Source organism: Dermacentor silvarum, chromosome 7, assembly GCF_013339745.2.
Source record: "Dermacentor silvarum isolate Dsil-2018 chromosome 7, BIME_Dsil_1.4, whole genome shotgun sequence".
In the NCBI taxonomy this organism is placed as follows: domain Eukaryota; kingdom Metazoa; phylum Arthropoda; class Arachnida; order Ixodida; family Ixodidae; genus Dermacentor; species Dermacentor silvarum.
Genome location: NC_051160.1, coordinates 99,595,797 through 99,615,986, shown reverse-complemented (window position 1 = coordinate 99,615,986; position 20,190 = coordinate 99,595,797). Strand labels below are relative to the sequence as shown.

At 43.7% G+C, this 20,190-nt stretch overlaps 1 protein-coding gene across 2 annotated transcripts; it reads left to right on the top strand.

The window, feature by feature from the left end:
- Positions 1 to 2,855: 2,855 nt before the first annotated feature.
- LOC119458309 (uncharacterized) lies at positions 2,856 to 19,532 on the top strand. 2 transcript variants are annotated; one of them, XM_037720143.2, is made up of 5 exons: positions 2,861 to 3,090; positions 11,625 to 11,761; positions 11,829 to 11,896; positions 15,334 to 15,432; positions 19,340 to 19,532. In XM_037720143.2, exons 1-5 carry the CDS (start codon positions 2,977 to 2,979, stop codon positions 19,507 to 19,509), a joined length of 588 nt encoding a protein of 195 aa, XP_037576071.1. In that variant the 5' UTR covers positions 2,861 to 2,976; the 3' UTR covers positions 19,510 to 19,532. The 2 variants fall into 2 exon arrangements, with proteins under 2 accessions (XP_049525989.1, XP_037576071.1); XM_049670032.1 differs by lacking the exon at positions 15,334 to 15,432 and having other exon boundaries at positions 2,856 to 3,090.
- The last annotated feature ends 658 nt before the right edge of the window (positions 19,533 to 20,190 follow it).

The following is a 20,190-nucleotide window of genomic DNA, read 5'->3' as shown; positions in this document are numbered from 1 at the left end:
GGATTCATGAAAAGGGCAGCGTTACAGCCAGTGTTTTTATGAATGTAAAACGTGTGGATGAATTATTTTCAGAAGTTCATTCACAATTGCTTGAAAGCGTTATAAGAAGGTCAGGGTAGAAACTGCCGATTCGTACACAGGTGACGTTTTAAAGAGTGTGGCTAACTTAAAGACAACTGATTTTTTTACAGTAACTTCCCAAAAAATAATTTACTTCAAAATTGCTTTTTGATTCTTCAAGGTCGCTCAAGTCTACTGTTTTCTTTTATTTTATTCCACATTTTCAACTACTGAAATAAAATTTGCTGTTTCTGTTTCTGGAAAATACCCTCACCGGATCGGCAACACCTGCTTGTACAGGAAGAATATTTTTAATGTTGTCACCCCTATATTTTAGATTTACCTGCAGCACACCGGGCAGCAGAGTGTATTTTTGGGCTCCGGTAAAACCCCCTGCCTCTTGGCTTTCATTGTCTCGTTATTGCACTTAAGCTGTCAGTTTGTCCTAATTTACAGCTTGAAGATTAAACGCACTTTTATTATGACAGGAGTACAAAACGCGAAGATATTTATTTTCATAGGTAAAACCTAACTGACACAGCAGAACAAAGTGAAGGACGGCGCTAAAGAGCGTCATTCAATGCACTCTTTAGCCTGACCTACCAACTCCAGCCGATATACATTTGTGCGATGTGGCGCTCCTTGAGAACGCTGATAACACCGATGGCACTCCTAACGCCTCGATGCATTAAAAAGCTTCGAGTTTTAAGAGCCAATATTTTTAAACCTATATCTAAGGTTTTATCCTACGCTTGCTTGAAAGACCTCCACTTGACCACTGTTAAAATGAAGGTAATCACACTCGGCAAACTTCATTGAAACACTGCTCACTTCGAGTTCATGTCATGGAAGCTGATGCTAGAAATAATTTTGACAATGCAACGATATAATGAAAATGGTTCAACTTGCAGTGAATACGACCTGGTATTGTGCATATAAAAAATACTGCCCTTGTATCGTTGTAGTAAAATGGTTTTCGCCTGTGGGGCACCCAGCAATTTCCATTCATAGTTCCCGACACTCTGTAATTAATTTTCGGGTGTTGTATGTGATCAAACGCAGATATACCACTGGCTTTTCATTGAGCAGATTTGACAGTGCTGAATTCTCAACCAGAATTTCTTCATTTGAATGGTATAACAGTAAAAGGCAGCACGGATACGACAAGCATGGAATATATTGGTGTTGAGTGACGCTTTGTTTACACCAATCGAAAAAAAAAAACTCAAAGGGATGAAACCGAATTTTATTTCTTAAAAAAGTCGGCGACGTTGGCTAGTGTCTTTCACGTAATATTTTTGTACAGGTGCCAGTTGCGCACTCATATTAATTAGTGCCAGACGAAAAATTATTCGGACATGGAAGCTTATTTTATCATAAATGTTATCAAAATGGTTGAAACGTGTCGTATCTGGCCCCCGCCTTATCGTTACGATATCAAGCCTCACTGCTTCTGAAGATCAACAAGCAAATAATTGTATTATATTTTCTGTATGCAACCTAACGCGCGCCCGGTTCAGTACGGCGTCAAGCGAGAAGAACCCCTGCAAATATGGTGGAAAGCGTAACATTGTATCGCGAAACATTACTTTGCGTTTGAGTTTTAGTCCGCCAGCCTAATTCTCGCAATCCACAACACGACAGTCCCACTCCCATCATGACAAAAATAGCGACACGCGGAATGAAAACACTTGTAGAGCTGCACTCAAATTTCGCATTAGGGAGCATCTTAATCGTCGGTGAACCTTTTTTATCCCCTTTCATTTCCCATTTTTATCATATCTTTATTTCAATTAATAAGCACATGTAATTTCCCCTATGTTGTCCATGGTGTCTTTGTTGGCGTCCTATGTTATAAAGCCCAAGTGCGATAATATAGTGCCACGCACAGCGTATGCTGGGGATTCCAGAGATAGTATGCGAGGTTAAGCCGAGAAGAAAGGTGGCTTGAAGCACGTCGTCTTCCCAAGCACCCAATGGCAAATACAACGCGTTCGAGCACGTGCTAGGAGAGGAGAGCCCGCGTCTCCTCCTCTACTGCGGCCACGGCTGCGCAGGCTGACCGCGCGGTCAGCGCGCCGTATCTTTGAAGTAGTCTGCGGCGAGTGCAAAGATTTAGGCTGAACCGAAGTGGCTGGTGGTTTCATACGCGCAGTCCTCCCGCGGGCTTAGTGTTCGAGGTCGCGTATTCTTATGTTTCGGAGAAGTGGCGAAGCGAGAGGCAGCACGAAGAGTTCACTCCCCAGTTCCGGCACTCTTCATCCTGCCAGTGTTGTGACAATTCGTCCTCGCGGTTATAGAATGACATCTTCTCATATTTGCCTGGGCACTTGACACCATGCGTGGTAAATTAGTTGTTAAGCGAATGCTCACGGCAATGTAAACGCTCAGTGAAACTATGAACCATACTTCCCGTTGTTGTCCACTACATTGCTATAGCTATCAATGCCTGGCTTTTATGGCGAAACTGCTTTCTTTATTCAAACGTTCTAGCGCCTCAAGTTCCACTAGATTGGAGCACCTATTGCAATGAGACTTTCACGGAATAACTGCGCAAAGCTGAGGTGAATAAGAAATTGTTTTGTCCACATGATAGAGAGGAACAAAGGCCCTCCGATGACGTCACAAGATAGCGTGAACACTTGGCAATAATATAAGACATCGTACAAATGCTGCTTTTTGTTGCTAAACCATACCAATCCGCAGATGTGTTCTAAATCGAAAGACATAACAATGAAGGAACTGAGGCATTAAGTGGAGCAGTGTGATATTTTTGCATTGGACACCTGCGAAATGCGTCCACAATGGCCACATTGCCACTCGTTCGTAATCTACACGCAAACTAACGTCTCAACGCAGCTGCCTACCAAAGCTCAGGCGAAGACTGCAGTCGCTTAAGCCTCCCCTGGCAAAAACATGGCACAAAAGCAGCTTTTTGCAGCCCTTCTTGTTACCGCTTTTATGACACTTCTCAAATGTATACATGTCGACTACAGAGGTGTTTTCATTGCGAGTCCGGAAATGAGGAAGGTAATGTACATTCTGTATTCCCAATTTAACCATACCACCGAGAAGCACTGAGATATTGAGCTTGACTAGTCCACATTATACTCGAAGACAGCTTTGAGTGTGTCGTATGGTTAATAGTTTTGAGAAACCTTGTTTCTTAATCATAATTAAGAGTTACACCTAGTAGTCTGTAGATTAAAAATAAATTATGAGCGGAGAGATGAGGACTTTATGTTAAGATATGAGTGGAGGCATTAGTACTTATATGCACAATGTGAAATATTAAGCAGATGCCAATGATGTGGCAAGGATTTGCCTCTAACCGAAAAATTTGTTCAAGCTGTGATTAAAAGAGGCTGTGTACTAAACATCAATAGCCCTAAAAAACACTGATGCATAATTTGCTTAACATTTGGAGTTCTCACGTTGACGGCAGCTAAGACAAGAGAGGCAGGTAAATTGTTTGTTCTTACTAAGATCACATCAAATATCAAAATGCGTTCACATAAGAATAATTTTGTCCTTACTATGAATTATTTTTGTTTTTCAAGTGTCTCCCTGCATTAGATTTTAATAATACGTACAAAGGTTTTTGTGACTCGCACTTTACAAAGCTCTGTTTGCAAACTGAAGAACAATATCGCTTCGCAAACCTTGCCAGTGAGCTGAGGCGTACGTGTGAAATTAATATAGTTTTTGAACTATCAATACTCAATCCACTTGTATTATTCCACAACTACACTGTAAGTGTAAAAATATTTCACTTATAAATAAAATACGGAAAGAACTCAATCCGAAATGCCAATTTATGATGGAAGCTTTGGAACTCCAACATACAATTATCACCCCCCTTTATTTGAATCATGCGGGGTATTATTACTTGCTTGACTTTAAGGTCCATTAATTGTTTGAACCGCAAGTGTTTCATTTGACTTCTGCAACCAAGCAGTAAAAACCTTTATATTTTTGTCTGCAACTGGCTGCATAATTTCAAATTTTGTAGTGTCTACATTACTTCCTACCGTAATGCCCTAGAGCACACAGTAGATTATATTGAATTAATTTAGACATTCCATTCTGCAACCCTGAAACGCGGTATTTTATATGCAGACTGTTTCTCTACCACCGGAAACACAGTGGTACGATTCTTGCCTTTTGGTATTATAGAGCTTGTCTGCTAGCTTCAATCATGTTTTTCCGATGTTATGAGTTATGGCATTCAAACATATTGTCTTCAATGCTCTGCGAATGGACAGTGTAAATTTGTTATCCTCGGCACTTATCTTTGTGAGAATATTGTGTAAATTTAGCCCAACACTGCGGTCCTGATGGTGCACGTAGGGAATTTATCCTTCTTATTTGCTTTATCTGGTACTAATAAGGTGCGTTTTGTGTATAGCAATTCGCAGTTCTTATAAAGAAGTCCAATACATGTTATACAAAAGAAAAAAAATGTGCAAATACCGGCGAGGTGAAGCGAGAGCTTGCGGCTAGCGTAAGGATCAAAAATGAAGCCTGAAGAAAGAGCCAGTGAGGCTAACATTTGAAACATAGGCTGTACCGTTGTTCTGGAATTAGGTAGCAAAATAACCACTTCATTAATGTTATGCCTACGCTTCTTCTTTGGGAACATGTGCTTTACTCTTTGCAAAGTGTATTTGGTAGAATAATTCTCTCACATTGCTGGCAATATTAGTTTGGTTGAAATGTAATAACTTATGAAGTTTTACGTGCCAAAACCACGATCTGATTATGAGGCACGGCGTAGTGGGGGACTCCGGAGTAATTTGGACCACCTGGGGTTCTTTAACGTGCACTTAAATCAAAGTACGCGGGTTTTTTCTATTTTACGCAATATTAATGAATTTTGCCGCAAAAACTCATTGAGGACCCCGAATGATGCTTACGTCGTAACGTACCTTGCTGCTGTAGAATAAATATGATTAGCTTTCTCAAGCGCTCAACGTATGACATTATTTAAGTGCGAGAATATGCAGTTGAGGCTTAATTCCTGAGTGAGCGAAGCCCTGCTTTTGCGAAAATTCGTCCGTATATGTTGGCGAAATGACATTTTAATGTCTCATTCCGCATAAGCGCAATCGTGAAGGAAAAAAAGTAGCTGCGAAACACGTGTAGATACCTCAAGGTATATCGAAGCCTTTCGCGGTAAAACGAAAAAATTGTCTTGAGTTTTGGCTTGGTCAGTACAAAGTGTCCGCTCTAATGCGTTACCACCCAGAGTCTCAGTTAACTCAATCAATTGTTGTTTGCAATGTCTCTTCACTACTTTATCACACCGCCGTGCAAAGGTCATACGCACTGAATACAATTTCATGAGAATCTTGGTAGAGCGAAGTTACTATAGTTTTCATCTGCAGCTTGAGGTAAGTGATCGTGGCTGTTACTAATTCTTAGCAATGTTCTTTGAAATAAGAAATGAAAATGAGATAGAAAATTTCTTGCCCGAGAGAACATTTCCTTTTTAGGTGGTGAAAGTGACAATCATAGAGTTGATTGCACCAGTCTCTCTGCCTCTTTTATATTTGTAAACGGTAGCATTCACGTATCTATCAAAATCAACAACATATTTTACAAACTACTTGTCATATTTCACTGGGTCAATCATATTTGCGGCAACCTGATTGTTATGATACTAATATTCACGCATCGGAAGACGATGGAAGATGATACTAATAAGCTGATGAAAGATGATACTAATAAGCGCATCGGAAGACGCCAAAAATACTTGGAAAACGTCTTCGAACGCCCTCTCTATGACACAACACTTTCAGTGAAATCCCACTTCGAACAGTGTCCTCTGTCTATAATAATCTCACTATTATAGGATGTTTATGTGTGCTCCGAAAAATATTGCCAGTAAACGAGTCCTAATACCTGTGCATGTTGACCGATAAAGTATGACGAGTACGTCAACCTCGGTCCTGCCAGATAATAGAAGATATTCCTGCATAAAATCTGACAATTTAATGTCGGCTCATCAGTATTTCTAGAGCACACCGATTTCCTAATGACATACTTCATTATATTCAACATATTCTTTGATTTCGTAATGCTTTATTTTAACCATTCGGTAAATGCCCATGACCCGCCGTAGTTGCTCAGTGGCTATGGTGTTGGGCTGCTGAGCACGAGGTCGCGGGATCAAATCCCGGCCACGGCGGCCGCATTTTGATGGGGGCGAAATGCGAAAACACCCGTGTACTTAGATTTAGGTGCACGTTAAAGAACACCAGGTGGTCCAAAGTTCCGGAGTCCCCCACTACGGCGTGCCTCATAATCAGATCGTGGTTTTGGCACGTAAAACACCATAAATAAATGCCCATGGCCCGTGGCCTACTTTTGGTCAAACCTCCAGAATGGGGTGTGCTATACTGGGGCAAAAGTTGTACAGAATACTTAAATGCAGAAAGATCAACGTTGCACTTAGATTTCATCGGTAAACAGGGATTATAGAGGCATTTCATTTGTCTTTGTAGAGAAGCTTATTTTAAGCATATACTGGCAAAAATATCACATAGATTCCCTTTGTGTATGCTCACTACTTGCCTTCCCCCCACTATGCGAACTTTTTATTAAGGTCAACGAAATGCCCGGCTTCCGAGGGTACTTTCTAGTTCAAGCCCTTAAATGAGGATAGTATATAGCTAGGGATGCACAAAACTTGCAACTGTATATTTTTGAACAGTTTGCATGTGATATATAAGTATTTGTTAAGGCTAACCAAAAATAAACATTCCTTGATTTAAACCTAGCCGAATGACAGTAATTCCAACATTCGATATAACAATCCATAACAATGTTTATTTCATTTTGGGCTGCGAATATGTGTTCTGTAAACGTCATTTTCTTGTCAGGTAAAGCAGTACAACATTTTGCAGATGTTATCTAGATTTGAAAAAGTGCCGTTACACTATCACAAACCAACCGTGCGAACACAAGCAAGCACAACAAAGCAATACATATCACAACGCGGTGTTTTGCTTCACTACCTCCCCTTCCCCATTCCCTGCCCAACTTGTCCTTCTTTTTCTCTGGCGCATCACGTTTTAACGCCCTCACATTTCCCTCTCATGTTTGGTATGTGCGGTGCAGCACAGGGAAAAAATTCACCGAAGGCTACGTTCACACTTGGTCTCGAAGTAGGCGGAAGTGGCAAAAACTTCGAAAAATCTGCCCGCCTAGGTGGCAAAGCGGGCGAAAAACCAGGCGGCGAGCAAAATCGGTCTCGGACCGATTTTTTTGCCATGGCGAGGCGGAAACGCGGTGGAAAGTCGTTCCGCTCGACCGGAAGCTCCACAAGCATGTAAACATCCGGTCGTGAAATTGTACATGGCGCCAAAAATGTAGGCTGCGATGGTGCTGGACGCGATCTAGATTCAACACTTGCTCTACCACAAGAGTGGTACTAAAACGACTCAGCAATACTCGCGATGGTATTCAACGTCGCGCGACCGGAGGTGTGGCAACGAAGCCTTGGCGTGACCCAACTTCGCAAAGCCGGGCGAACCCACCACCGCCGCTTCCGAGGTGTCTGCTCCTTCCGTTTATTCATTGTCCATTTCTAGGAAAAGAGTAGGTAGAAGTATAAAAAAAAACAATTTCTTCTCCCACTACCATGGCAGAAAAAAGTTGGGCAGATTCCTCGTTTGCGCTCCGCAATTCTGCTCGCACGGACGCGGTATGTTGCAGAAGTCGCAGGGCGCTGTTTTCGTTGCGCGGTGCTTTTCTCGTCGCGACAGTAGATGGGGAGCATAGGTCTCACGTAGGACGCGCAGGCTTCGGCGAGCCCCAAAAAAAGGGCCAGCCCGGGTTTTAGCTTTGCTGTACTGGAGGCGCCGCCAATAATACGAAATGATGAAATGCTATTACAACCTGTAAATAAAAGCTATTAAAGAAATAACATCATGCTTAGACACTAACCTGTGACTCAGCGCTACCGTGCCCGTGTGAGGATAATTACGGAACGCCAACGAAGAATTTACCGAAGGTCGCAGATGACACGCGAAGTTGCGCGAAATAAACACTTTTGATGAATGGTGCGATAATGAGGGCCACCACGCCGACAAACGTACGCAGACTAGATGGATGTCGGCGAATACGGCAGCGGCGGTAGCAAAACAAATGTGAACACCTTGTACATGCGCGGAAAAGATTTTCCGGCCGCTTTGGCCTTTCCGCCAGCTTGCCGCTTCCCAAGTGTGAACGTAGCCGAAGATTACGAAACTCCCTAATGCGAAATTTGAGCTCAGCTCGATACATGCTTTCATTTCGCGATATATTGGCTGGTGCTCGGTCTCGTGCGGCGCGTTGCAAAAGGAGCGTAGTGTAGTGTGATTGCCTTGCTAATCTCAAGATCGCGAGAGCCAGCGAGTGGGTAACGCGCGGGCGCGATTCACAGAAGCCGCCGCTGACCGACCTCCCAGACGACGCGGTCTACTCCGGCGCCATCTCGTAGCAATCGGCACCGCCACTACGATTTTCATCTCACTCATTCGCCATAACCTCCTCTGCTTTCCGCCTAGTGGTTCCGCTGCGCCTCCATCTTCGCTTTCATCGTCGTGCTTCGCTCTCGCTGCTTTTCTTTCATCCCCCGCTACGCGTCGCGTTCGCTCTCATCTTTCGTTGTGCGGTTACGCCGCGAACGCCGACGCTCGCCATAGGAACGGGCGCAAAAGAGCTGCACTGTATAAAAGAGGAACAAGGGATGAGAGCGGCACCGGCGACGTGGTGACAGCGGCCACGGTAGCGACTGCGAATGTAGAGTGGAGGGAGGGCAGGGGAGGTTATGGCTGCGGCGACAGCAGTGGCTCTATGGGTGGCGGGAAGTGGGAGTGAGAATTGTAACATTCTGGGGCTAACGTTCTTTAGCGGCATTTTTTTCATTGCTGCATATTTGCTGTTTTTCAGCCATGTGGCTTTTGTGTATGGCTCAGCGGGCTGCATAAGGGTCTCTGACGATTAGCACCATATTTCAGGGCAGCCTATATGGCGCCCTTTCTACTAAAATGAAGAAGTACTGGTGATGCAGTCGATTTTATGCAGGATTTGACTGAGTGCATGTAGCAAAATGTTTGCTGTGTCAGGAAGAAAGAGCAAGTCAATAAAGATTGCATTTTAAAAAGTCGCAGTTTTGCCCGGAAGGCGAAGCATCGATTGTGGTAACAAATTAGTCGACAGCTATACGCAGTAAGCAGAGTTTTACCGGCCGTATGAAGTCGTAAATATTCGCTCCCTCACTAAATAAACAAGCACGGTGTCACGCGCGCACAGGTAAACCTGAACACATCTCGCTCGATGACCGCGGAAACTCGTCAAAACGCTTGAGTGAGAAAGCGCGCCAGCGGTAGCGAGCAACTTGACCTTCGCGCTGGCTCTCGCTTCAATGCGAACGAAACGTGGAAAGCACAGCGCATACGAAGCCACCGGCACTCGGCGCATACACTTCGTACCCATCGCAGATCACATTGAAGATGAGGCTCCCGCGGACGCACAGTTCAGTCACATCGCAGATCGTTTTTAAGATAGGCACACGCGATGCAGCTCCGTGAGCAGCAGCCGCATTAGCAGAACGCACCCCTCGACCGTCTCCATCGCCCGTGCCTGACGCGCGAACGAAGACCGCGCGCGCTTCCGGCCGCCTTCCTCTCTCGCATGCTCGAGATTAAGCTGTGGTCGCCGGCTCACCCTCGCACGCTTTCACTCACACACACAGCGTAAGGCGCGTGGCGACGGTTTTATCACCGTTGGATTTTATACGGAACCTCACGACGACGACGACGGGGATGGCAGAAATGTGCTTGGAGTGTCCATATAATTGCTCGCGAAATAAAAGGTAACTGAAGCGACAACAATGTGAACAGAGTTTTGACTGTGCTGTGATCTGGTTCCGGAGTTCGCGGTTGGGAGTCGGGCGTCACTCAGAGGTTTACCTAGGCTGCCGGGGCGTATGTAATACATTGTAGCTGGCCTGCACAAATAAGTTGGAATTAAACATTAAGAAAACAAAGTACAATATTTTTCAGCCACGAAACCATTATATTCCGTGGGGCTTTGATGGAGCGCGTTCAGACTCAAAAGTTCCTGGGTGTTATCTTTCACGAAACCTTGAGTTGGCCCACTCACATAGATGAACTTCGCACCCACCTATCGCGGTACATTGTCAGAATTGGCAAAATCAGATGCTTACTGCCCCTTCGGGTGACAAAGCAGCTTTACTACACTTTAGTTAACTTGCGCATACATTACTTGCAATCTTGAGCACAAGAGCAACATCAAATAAAGATAGCATTCACAGGCTGCAACAAGGATTCTTGCGTATAATGAAAAACTTTCCGCGCCGAAAGCATTCTGCTCCACTTTTCCAAAATAAGTACAGCATCTTAAAATTCGAAAATGTATTTTATAAAAAGCTAGTGGCAGTCATCTACGATCAAATTAAGTCGACCACAGTTATATATCAGGATACTTACTCCCGGAAGACACACGCGTATAATCTTAGGAAAACCACCTATTACAGTGAAATAATTAGGACCAAATACGGCAAGCAAAAAATAACACATCTTATTACTTAGTTTTTAAACTCTGAAAGGATGGCTGAAAGCCGGTCAGAAGCAATTGAAAAAATTATGCACGCGTATCTACTCACGCTTCCAACATGACATTTCTTTCTCTCGTGTGTGTAAGACTTGCTTATCTTGTATACATTTTTCGGAAATGTATTCTGCCCTAAACTTCAGCCGGGAAAATTTTTTTCGATAAGCTCTTGATATCAAGCGTGTTCTAGTTCACTTGTTAAAACCACGGCTTATAGTTTGTTTCCTCTCTTTTATATTTTTTGTCACTGCGTTTATGTATTAGAGCACCAGGCGGAGTGTCCTGCAATATATTTGTTGTTTTGTTTTTCACTGCATTTATCTGCTACATAAAGTGACACGCTTAGTGTTGTGCAATATCGTGGTCTGGGTGGGGATTGGCGCATTGTCAGGCATTCAGTTGCCCTTTCGCCACCTCTTCCCGCTGAACCACTGGACAAGATATGTACGATTGAATTGATGAACAATAACCTTCAAACTTCAATAATTCTCACACAATCGTAACACGCCGTGGTTGCTCAGTGGCTATGCTGTTGGGCTGCTGAGCGCGAGGTCGCGGGATCGAATCCTTGCCACGGCGGCCGCATTTCGATGGGGGCGCAATGCGAAAACACCCGTGTACTTAGATTTAGGTGCACGTTAAAGAACCCCAGGTGGTCCAAATTCCCGGAGTCACCCACTACGGCGTGCCTCATAATCAGAACTGGTTTTGGCATGTAAAACCCCGTAATTTTTTTCTTATACAATCGTATTTCTGTGGGGTCGTTGAGCGGAATTACGTGTCGGAAGAGACGAAGTATACAGGACAGACGCTCACTTACAACTGTAAGTGAGCGTCTGTCCTGCCTACTTCGTCTATTCCTACACGTAGTTCCGCTCAACGACACTACTTGATGCACCAACTGGCCTAACAGTGTACGCTTGTGAACCATCGTTTTTCAGTTTGTAGGAACAAGAGAGCCTATATGGACGTACAGTGAGACAGGAACGAGTCTTGTCCGATGCAAGGTGGACATAACGCGGACTATGAACGACAGAGCGGTTTTATTCAGAAGAATGTACTCATATGCGGGACAAAAGTAAGGTATTTATACCGTTGAAATAAGGACGGCGTCGGGAAACATGCACCACGTATTCAATTCACAGGTATTCTTCCGATCAGTGGGGAGTGTTCGATAAACTTTACAAGGAGAGGATGTCCATAAGGCCTGCAGGTACGTAAATAAAAAATGTTTGGCGCTAATATTGTTTGGTAATGATGATAGAGCACCTCCATCTTATCATGCAGTGTTACAAGAACGCTCACTTGCTCTATCAAGGACATAGGCATGCGCAGCGCTTACGGTTAAGGGAATAAACTATCTTGCAATACCCCCCCCCCTCCACGCAGCTTTTCTTCATCAACTAACTGGTTTAATGCTTCTATCTTTTATAAAGAGGTTGCCTCGTTGTAAACATCAGTCTTAAATTGTTCAGGGAACACATTTTGCTTTATTCTTTTCTGTAAACAAATTTCAAGTGGAACGTCTCAAGTGTTAATTAAACAAAACATCTCTTTGTGAATACAAGGTCTGCTTAGTCAAGTTGAGGCGGATTTAGCGTATCTGGTATCTGGCTATCTTGTCACCAATTCTACAACTAAATGTATGAAATGAACAGTGACATTGCAGGATACCTCGCAATGCGGTCAATATGTAGAAATACTAATCAACTAATGATAATACGGAAAACAGCCAATGTAAGTAGCCATAACTGTGATAGGATGTGAGTATCTATGTTGCTTTGGCCCTCTGCCGCTCTGCCACCAAGCTCCATCTAAATTAATTGAAACGCCCTCCGCCAGATGGCGTTGAGTTCGATATGCTGCTCTGAGGAAGTTTTGAAGAATTGAAAAAATATCACCGACGTTTACATACACCCTAATGAAAAATCTTTGCGCAGCTCATACGTAATATCATTGTGTCATACATCGGCTGGCGCGGACAATCTGTCTCTTGCGGCATGTTGCAAACGGAACGAAGTGTGGCGCGACTGCCTGCCTAATCGGGAGACCGCGAGCCACAGAACGTGGGTGATGCTTGCTAGCAATTCAAAGCAGCAGCCGCAGACAGACCTCCGCTTATGCAGCTCTTTGTTTCCATGCACACGACCCGCGCTTCTCTGGCGCCATCTTGTAGCCATGGTCGCGGCAAAACCAGGCTTGCGCGGCGCTACGCTTTTCTTCTCAAGATTTCGCCAGACCTCCTCCTCTGCTTTCCGCCTCATGGTTCCGCTGCACCTGAAGTGCGCCTTTCCGTTCCAGGAATAAGAAAAAAGACTGACCTGCCTACTTTGGCCTTGATGCAAGCAGCTCTAGATTGCTTGCACACTTTCTACTTTGACCGAGTCCACATACAGGGTGTTTCAGCGAACACTTTCAAAATTTATTTAAGGTTGCCTGTGGCAGATAGCCCAATTGTAGTTAATGAGCTGGTCTACTCGAAGAGGCGGACATTACTTGCACATAAAATTGAAATGCATAATCGACTAATTAACAAAAATTCACTAATTAAGTTTTTAACTATTACCTGATGGCCCATATTGCAATTTACAAACTGTAGCCGTGGAGTTCGCAAGGCGGATCCACTTAGAATTAATTCTCAGGATGACACCAGTTTCGAGATATTAATTCCCGAACTTTGCAGAGAAATGCATTGGTGTTCCAGTTAAGTTTGTATTTCAATGCATAAAGTGACGTTTTGTTAAGAATTCTAACTGGAATGCCAATGCCTTTCTCCGCAAAGTTCGGGAATTAATATCTCGAAACTGGTGTCACCCCCAGAATTCGCTCCAAGTGGATCCGCCTTGCTAACTCCGCGGTTACAATTTGTGAATTGCAATATGGGCCATCAGGTAATTAGTTAAATACTTAATTAGTGAATTTTTGTTAATTATTCTATTATGCATTTTAATTTCTTGTGCAAGTAACGTGTGCCTCTTCGAGTAGACCAGCTCATGAACTAGAATTGTGCTATCTGCCACAGGCCACATTTAAGAATTTTTGAAAGTGTTCGCTGAAACACCCTGTATATAACGGATGGCTCTTCCCCTCAGACCAGCTCCACCGGCGCAGTGGTTAAACCATCACGTTCAATAAGCATCAACACAAAATTTCGCACGTCACATCATCGACAGGTTCGGAGCTCGTTGCCCTCCGAGGAGCCATTGATTATATTAACAATCAACCAGTTAATCGGTGGGCAATATTCTGTGACTCAAAGGCGGCCCTACACTGTATTTTGTCAGCTCTTCGTCGCAGGTCGTGTGAACAACTCGTGTCGGTGATACGGGAAATGCATCATAATATGGTCGCAAAAGGACACGACGTCGTGTTTCAGTGGCTGCCGGGTCATTTCGCTATCTCCGGCAACAACCTCGCCGACAAAGCTGCTAGGAAAGCACACGAAGGAGCAAACGTTGTTTCTGTGCCTTTATTGAGGACTGACGCAGCCCAACACCTAAGCAAGCCAGCGCACCGTATGACATTGTAGAAGGGGCACACACCTGAATTCACCCAGCATCAGTTGCATTCTCTCGACCAATCTATGCAACTGCGGCTGTTGCCTGGACTTCCGCGAAGTGAGGAAACAATTCTGTACCGCTTACGCTTGGGTGTTGCATTCACCAATCCATACACGTGTTTGATTGGAATGGCTGATACGCCGAGTGCGATGCCTGCGGTGTCGAGGAGACCATAGAACACCTACTGTGCTACTGCCCACCATTTGAAAACGATACACACAAGCTGGGCACAGCTCTAAATCGGCTAGATAAAAAAACCATTCACCTTGAACAAGATCTCAGGACCATGGCCTCGAATATCGTAGCTGCAAAAGGCCACACAAGCGCTGCTACAATTTTTGAAAACTACAGGATTGAGTGGCCGTCTATGATCCGGACTGAGCGACCGTCAGTGATAAAGGAGAGATCTGTTGCTACGTCGACGATATCCACAGCGGACTTTCTTATTATTCACTTAATCTTTCTCTCCCCTTTTCCCTTCTCACAGTGTAGAGTAGCCAACCGTGCTTAGCCCTGGTTAACCTCCCTGCCTTTCATTATTCATTTTCTCTCTCTCTCCTCCGCTTTTCTCCTCGCGCTTTCTTCGCATTTGCGTCTTTAATCTCCCTCTGCTCTACGCGTTAGCTTTCATCGTTCCCTGTGCTCGTTCACTCGGTTACGCCGACGCCGACTCTAGCCGCAAGAACGGGCGCCTGAGAGCTGCGCTGTAAAAAGATGAAAGAGGTGTATATAAAAATAGTAGAATGAAAAGGTTGTATAGCGTACCTAAGTAAATCATGCAGGCAGACAAGGGTTAAGATCATGAAGCTTGCATCACGACAATGAAATGACCACGACCAGGCGCACATGCCTAATGGCCCAAGCAAGTCGACAACTTGGACCACTGGGTCAGAGTGAGAGTCTAGATAGATAAATAGATAGATAGATGAATAGATAGATAGATAGAGAGAGATAGATAGATAGATAGATAGATAGGCCCAGAATGGCTGAAGTATGCCAAGAATGCTATTCGCATTAAATGCGGGCAGCGATATGCAAGTATGAGTCATCTTTATCAAGCAAACGAATTGTATTTTTGATTTCCTTTCAGGCCCTACATTTTACCAAATGGAACAGGTCATATTTATGTCTCAGGACTACAGTTGTGCAGTGATTATGACAACGTTGATTGGTACACATGTCTACATAGGTACGTTCTTTTTATCTTGATGACAAAAAGCCTGTGCACAATAGGAGAAAATTGTGTAGACTAACAAATCATATCGGAAGAAAATGACTGTCTATATTGTTTCTACAAAACATGATAGCAAGCATAGAAGGTTTTCAATGTTGAAAGAGCTAGAGGGTTCAAGTCGCTAAATCAAAAGCGCCACTGCAGATACTGGTTCACTACCATCCACGTATTGCAAATATTTTCTTAAATTTTGACAGCCGCAGATAAGTATGACTTCACTGGTATCTTTTTCAAGAAGAGAGCAAATAATTTAGTTTTGTCACTTTTCTGGACCTTAATACCGTAAGTAGGTATCGAGAATTTACAGTTTAATATGGCTAAGGTTATAGAATGAGTGCCAAGAGAAGCTTAGTCGGAAATGGCAGATATAAAACGTATAATGAAATAGCAAAATGTCCGCCTCGGCAGCTCAGTATTTATGGTGTTGCGCCGCTGATCATGAGTTCGCGGATTAGATTTTTGGTGTGGTGGTCACATTATTACGAGGATGGAATGCAAAAACAAACGTGTACTGTGCCTTGGATGTGCATTGAAAGCTCCACGTGGTCACAACTATCGTGGAGTCACCCACTACGGCGTGCCTCATGATCAGCTTGGGTGCATTCTTGGGCAAGATATCAGAATTGAATTATAAATTAGCATCACAATGAGCAAGCAGATAGCTAAGACACTCGTTGCCACTTTGTAGGCTTATGGTGATGGTCTATTTTTCGTCTGATTCGCCAAGCCGAAAGCCCATCACATTGCAACAAATGTACACGTTCATAGCTAATAACTACAGCGCACTAAAAACGAACACTTCTTCAAAAATGCACGCCTGACTACAGCGATGTATACGCTTTGATTAGGTTAGGCCAAGAATGAGCTGCTGCGCTCATAGCGAGGGAGTGAGTGAGATTTATTCATGGAATAGACACAGGGGTCGACCTCAGCTGGCGCCCTTTATTCTGCTTTTCTGCACTAGGGAAGAGGGAAAGGGCGTAAAAGTATTGGAACGAATGGTAATGAGAAGAGAAGTGGTTAGTTACGTTTTATGGTGGCCCTAGTACAGCCGCTCGTCTGGATTGGTGTCATACGGCGCTTTAGTTGTCCGCATTGAAGCTGCAGTGTCAGGTCATAAGCCGAGGATAGCGTCATCAGACAGTGGTTGTCTGCCAAAGTGTGCTGGCGAATCACTCAGCGTCCGTCGCTCCAACATAGAAGCTGCGAATGACAAAATATGTGTTGCAGCGCTTCAGGTGCCTGAGGTGTGTCGGAAATCAGGGCTGTTCGACTGGCCGATTAGGTGTGCGTCACGGTTGGTGAAAACAACGCCCCGCCAATTCCTGCGTAGGACACAGACTTAGATGTGTTTAATAGGGATTTCGCAACACATCATCTGTGAGTATTTAGCCTACTACTGCAGTAGCAGACCAAGTTGTTGCAATTGTATCAAGTTAATGACGACTATAAAGAGTAGAAAATACGATGGCGACGGCATAGGGGACAGGACGACCCTGATACAAAAACCAAATATTATTTACAAAGCCCATGTGATATACAGGGATGTCAACCCTAAAAAGACAGAGGGGTCGACCTCACCTGGCGCCCTCTATTCTGCTTTTCTGCACTAGGGAAGAGGGAAAAGTCGCTTCTCACGACCTGCCAGCAACAAGCTACGTCACACACGCTAGCGTCACGTGGGCAAGCAGATTGCTGAGACACTCGTTGAGGCCATTGAAATGATGCCAGGCGCTCTTCAAGGGGCTTGGGTGGGGAAAGAGAGCAGCGGTTGTTTCAGGGCTGCCTTGCGTTGAGGAAACGTATGAAGCAAGCTTTCACTGATGACTCCTCAGTATAGAAGCTTTCAGAACCTTTTAAAGTCTTCCTAAGCGAGATGAAGACGATCTACGAATTTGCGCCCACTTTCAGCCTCTGTATCTCTCGGAGAATGAATGCCTATTTGGAAGATTGCTAGTAACAGCAAATATTAGAAGTCATTACTGCTTACCGAAGGTTTCGTGTCGTAGGTACAGTGCGCACATACCTATTGAAACTGTTGCGCAACGTACCGTATATTATCGCTTTGTCTAGCACTTGATAACTGGACCTATTTAAGCCTAGGAACTTGCGCGAGAAACAACCGTGTCCATGTAAAAGTTTATACCATTATTATCATCTTAATAAAGAATGTAAACCGCTAGCATAGCTTATTGGTCTTCTCTTACCGCTGTGACATTTTCTAAAAACAATGTCAGCTTTTCTTCTTCAAGATAATTTTCAAACGTGTTCAGCTACTTTCTATTATTTGGCTATGCGCCACATCAGTCTATGTCGCTGTTTTTATTGATTCATTTAGGGAGGTGTAAATCAAAACCATGTGAAGCAACTGGAAAGTGTTAATTTACTCCAAACAGCGACTGCGTTATTTCTGCTCAGCAAGTCTTCATCTCCATCTTAGCTTATATCATGAAACCTGAAGTTAAGGCGCATTATTTTATGTTTAGGACGGCACCTTCAGCTCTATGAATTCATGCTTGTTATGTTCAAGGTGCAAAAGACGTTATTGGCACTGCGCATTCTTAACTGCGATTTTCAGTAGCTTGGATCCGTTCACTCAAAGACAAAACTTAGTATTGTTTTGCATTTATAACCATTATTCACTGTCGGCCGTCCACTCCACCTATATCTTTATTTATCTGATGGAGGCTCCCACACAAAAATATAGTCTCCTGATACATCTACAAAGGGATATTTCGGAGCGTTCACCATGAATTGTATTCATGGGTGGACGGCATGGTGCGGCAAGGCATTTCTCAGATAATAGAAATTACGAAGACCTTCTTAGGCCGTGGCTATAAATCAGTCTATCACTTTGGCAAAGTAAAGGCTTGCCATGGAAAGGACAATGCACATCGCATGCCGCTGCAGACGGTGAGCTATGTCATTGAATGTCATAGAGGTCATCAATGGAGTTCGTGTTTGCATAGCCTGCTCAATAGTAATGAGAAAAAAAGCGTTGCTTGAAAGGTCTTGTGCAGTACATGTTGGAGATTTCCACTCAGTGGTTGGCTGGCACCAAGACATTGAGAGCTCACTTAATAAATTCTACCAGCGGCATATGATTTGATCAAATACATAAATATCATTCGGTTGAGCATCTTTAGATACGTAATGCAAGAAGAGGGCGTTCGAAAAGGTGAGAATCGTTGTGCAGTCAATTTGGTTGATGTTGTATAACAGCAGAATCGTAATCCCTGATCATACACACGTCATTACTATAGCCATAGCTAAACTCTGTACAAGATAATGCGAATCACTTAACAACTCGGTGGACACTTACAATGTGAAAGCCGCGAATAAACGGCACAATTGCCCTGAACGCGTTTCTCGTTTAACGTCCCGGCCAGACCTTAAAGGAGTAGCTAAGCAAAACTGACCTCATTTTCACTCTTTCCATGACAACATTTCTCAGACTGATATGCATATTCGAGCCACTTTCAAATTGGCACTATTACCCCTTTATAGCATACGGCATAGAACATACGCACCACCATGCCACATATGTGGTACACTTTTATGGCTCACTATTCATTTTACTGATTGCCTGTATCCTCAATTCAAAGAGTCATTAATACAGCATTTTTGTTTAACAAGAATAGTATACTACTCAGCTGAGTATTTATCATAACGATTAATGCTTTCTTCGATGAATTTCTAAGGTCTGTGTATCTAAAACATAGGTTAACTATCTCTTTTAATATATATTTGCTTTCGCTTATTCGCAAGCATTTCTTGTATAGTTATAATGTATGTGGAGAATAAACAATATTCCCGTGTTTTAGCGAAGAGATTTGTTCAACCCATTCTCTTACTTCAATAGCGCCCACCCGCTGGTACGAGCTTCGAGTGAGGAATTCTGCCATTGCCACGGGGCCTCACGAGGAGTGTTTGCAAGAATTCAAGTCTGTGACGTATCCGAGACGCATTGTTTATACACCGGACTGCCAGAGACTGCTTGCTACCGCTCCGACAGCCGACACAAAATATTAATAAATAAATATGCGGTGCACGGCTAAGGCAAAATGGTAACCTACTGCTGGTGCTCCATTATTACACATCAGAGTCAGGATATTCAGGGACCCGAACTACCTAAATATTTTTATATATATATATAGGAAGGATTCTAACAAAAATAATCAATATTATTGGTTGATACGTATAGGGATCGCTGATGCTAATATGAACATGCCGTAATTCTATCACATTTACTGGATCATAATGTACAGCGATCCGAGCGCATTCCCTGACAGAAAAAGCTGAAGTGGATATTAAGGCGAAAGCCGTAGATCGCTCATAGGTCGAAAAATCCGATGACCGTCCGTCAAAATTCGTCACGTCTCAGGTGACGTCTCAGACACGTTAAAGAGCCTGTTATCATGAGTAGAAGCAAGTTCTAAATGACTATGGAAGCTACGAACATAGCCACACTTAGTGACGCATGCGTCAGTAAGCAATCAATTGCTTTATCAATAAACGATTTCAATACCCCTGTTCGCGATGAACAGACACCCTTATAAATAATCAGTGTGGTCATGAAAAGTGTCTGCGTGTAGTTTTTCAGGTTTTGTTTATATTTGCCGAGCACTGTAAACGTGTCTTATGACGTTTTCAGAAGTATAAGCAGGGGCCGAAAACGTATAGTAGCAGCCGTGGTATGAATGCTATACTCTT

Excerpts from the sequence above, each read along its gene's own strand:
- LOC119458309 (XM_037720143.2), top strand. The coding sequence starts at position 2,977 with ATGGCACAAAAGCAGCTTTTTGCAGCCCTTCTTGTTACCGCTTTTATG. Across the intron at positions 11,897-15,333 it reads GATGTCCATAAGGCCTGCAG|GCCCTACATTTTACCAAATG; the intron begins GTACGTAAATAA and ends ATTTCCTTTCAG. Across the intron at positions 15,433-19,339 it reads TGGTACACATGTCTACATAG|CGCCCACCCGCTGGTACGAG; the intron begins GTACGTTCTTTT and ends TTACTTCAATAG.